The sequence below is a fragment of the Bidens hawaiensis genome, unplaced genomic scaffold, assembly GCF_021521415.1.
Source record: "Bidens hawaiensis isolate Kalapana, Puna unplaced genomic scaffold, B.hawaiensis_p1.1 tig00012634_1, whole genome shotgun sequence".
Taxonomy (NCBI): domain Eukaryota; kingdom Viridiplantae; phylum Streptophyta; class Magnoliopsida; order Asterales; family Asteraceae; genus Bidens; species Bidens hawaiensis.
Window position 1 is genome coordinate 262982 of NW_027492040.1, and position 1677 is coordinate 264658.

The 1677-nt window shown below is 33.5% G+C and overlaps 1 protein-coding gene across 1 annotated transcript; it reads left to right on the forward strand.

The window, feature by feature from the left end:
- The first annotated feature begins 298 nt into the window (after positions 1–298).
- Positions 299–1233, forward strand: LOC143541640 (zinc finger BED domain-containing protein RICESLEEPER 2-like). The gene is made up of 2 exons (XM_077034410.1): positions 299–1093; positions 1174–1233. The coding sequence occupies exons 1-2, from the start codon at positions 299–301 to the stop codon at positions 1231–1233; spliced, it is 855 nt and encodes a 284-aa protein (XP_076890525.1).
- The last annotated feature ends 444 nt before the right edge of the window (positions 1234–1677 follow it).

The following is a 1677-nucleotide window of genomic DNA, read 5'->3' on the forward strand; positions in this document are numbered from 1 at the left end:
AGACTCAACAAGGTTTCCAACCCAAAAAGAATCGTCTTAATCGGATCAACGGTTGATTTTATATAAATTTTCGAAAAACAGGTCAGATTCAAAAATGATCTTAATCAGCCTGCTGTGGAAACTGAGTTGCCACTTTAAGCGACTGTTCTGACCCAGGTATGTTTTATAAATGTCAATGTATTTAATATTCTATAACTTAGTATTTATTTTCTTAGGTTTATATTATTTTCTAGATATGCTGAATACGAACCACATTTTAAACACTTGCCCACCGAACAAGATTGGGAAAATGTGAAAGATGTGTGAAGTTTTGAAGGTTTTTAAGGATTGCACAAATGTCATATCTGGTAGTGATTATCCCACTGCAAATTTATACCTTATGGAGGTCTACAAAGTCAAAGTAACATTAGACAATAGTGTACTATCCGAGAGTAATTTTATTCGTACCATGACTGAAAAAATGAAGGAAAAGTTTGACAAGTACCGGGGAGAGTGTCACTTATTGATGGCCATAGCTGCAGTGCTAGATCCTAGGTTAAAAAAGTGGTATGTTGAATTTTGTTACCCACAAATACACCCAAAAGTTGAAGCCAAGAAGAAAATTGAAGACGTGTTAAATGCATTAACTAACATGTATGAAGAATATTTGAAAATGTATGAGGAATCAATCAAAGATGCTACAAGTAAAAGTGGATCTTTTGGAGGTAGCACTACTTCAACGCCTAATGAAAATGCAACAAGTTCAGGATGGGACGCATTTGGGGAGTTTCTTAAAGATGTTGAAGTGGAGAGGCCAAACAAATCTGAACTTAAAATGTACTTAGAAGAGGGTGTTATTAAAGGACCTGAAAAAATGAACTTCAATGTGTTAGATTGGTGGAACACTCACAAGCTGAAATATCCTGTTTTGTCAAAGATGGCATCGGATATACTTGCAGTTCCAATTTCAACTGTTGCTTCTGAGTCAACATTTAGTGCGAGAGGGAGAGTTATTGATCCATATCGATCTACATTATCGCCTTCTACTGTAGAAATGCTAATTTGTGGAGGGGATTGGATTAGACAAATGTATGGAATAAAGAAGAAGCTAAAGGTAAATTTAAAAACTTTGAAAGATATATGATTTTTTATTTTATATTTTCAACTGCTGACTTTGTGTCTTTGTTTTTGTAGAAGGACGACACACCGTGTGAGGTTATACTACCAAGTGGGAAAGGTACACATATTGAATAAATTGTTTGCACAAAACCTACATATTGACTAAAGAAAACTAAAATTACACATACATTTCTATTGTAGACTTGTAGTAAACTTTCTTGAAATTTATTTAGTATTATAAATCAATTATTGAATATGTTGTTTCAGGTTTTATTTTCAAGTGGCTCGGGACTTTTGTTAAATATTAGCTGTGGACTTTGGAGAAGACGAGAAATTTGGATGGCCGTTTTGTTCTTGTTATTTTTTTGAAAAAACTTTAATTTGTTCTCGCTACTTCATATGTTTATTTTTGTTAGTTTTGTAAGTTTGTATGGTTATTTGGACTTAGTTTGGTGGTATGTATGGTTATTTTGGTTGGACTTTCAAGTTTCAAATCAAATTTCTTGTTATTTATCATTGCATTAGTTAATGCTAAATCGAGCTTATCGAGTTGAGCTTTGGCGAGCATAATCCGAGCCT

Excerpts from the sequence above, each read along its gene's own strand:
- LOC143541640 (XM_077034410.1), top strand. The coding sequence starts at position 299 with ATGTGTGAAGTTTTGAAGGTTTTTAAGGATTGCACAAATGTCATATCT. Across the intron at positions 1,094-1,173 it reads GAATAAAGAAGAAGCTAAAG|AAGGACGACACACCGTGTGA; the intron begins GTAAATTTAAAA and ends TTGTTTTTGTAG.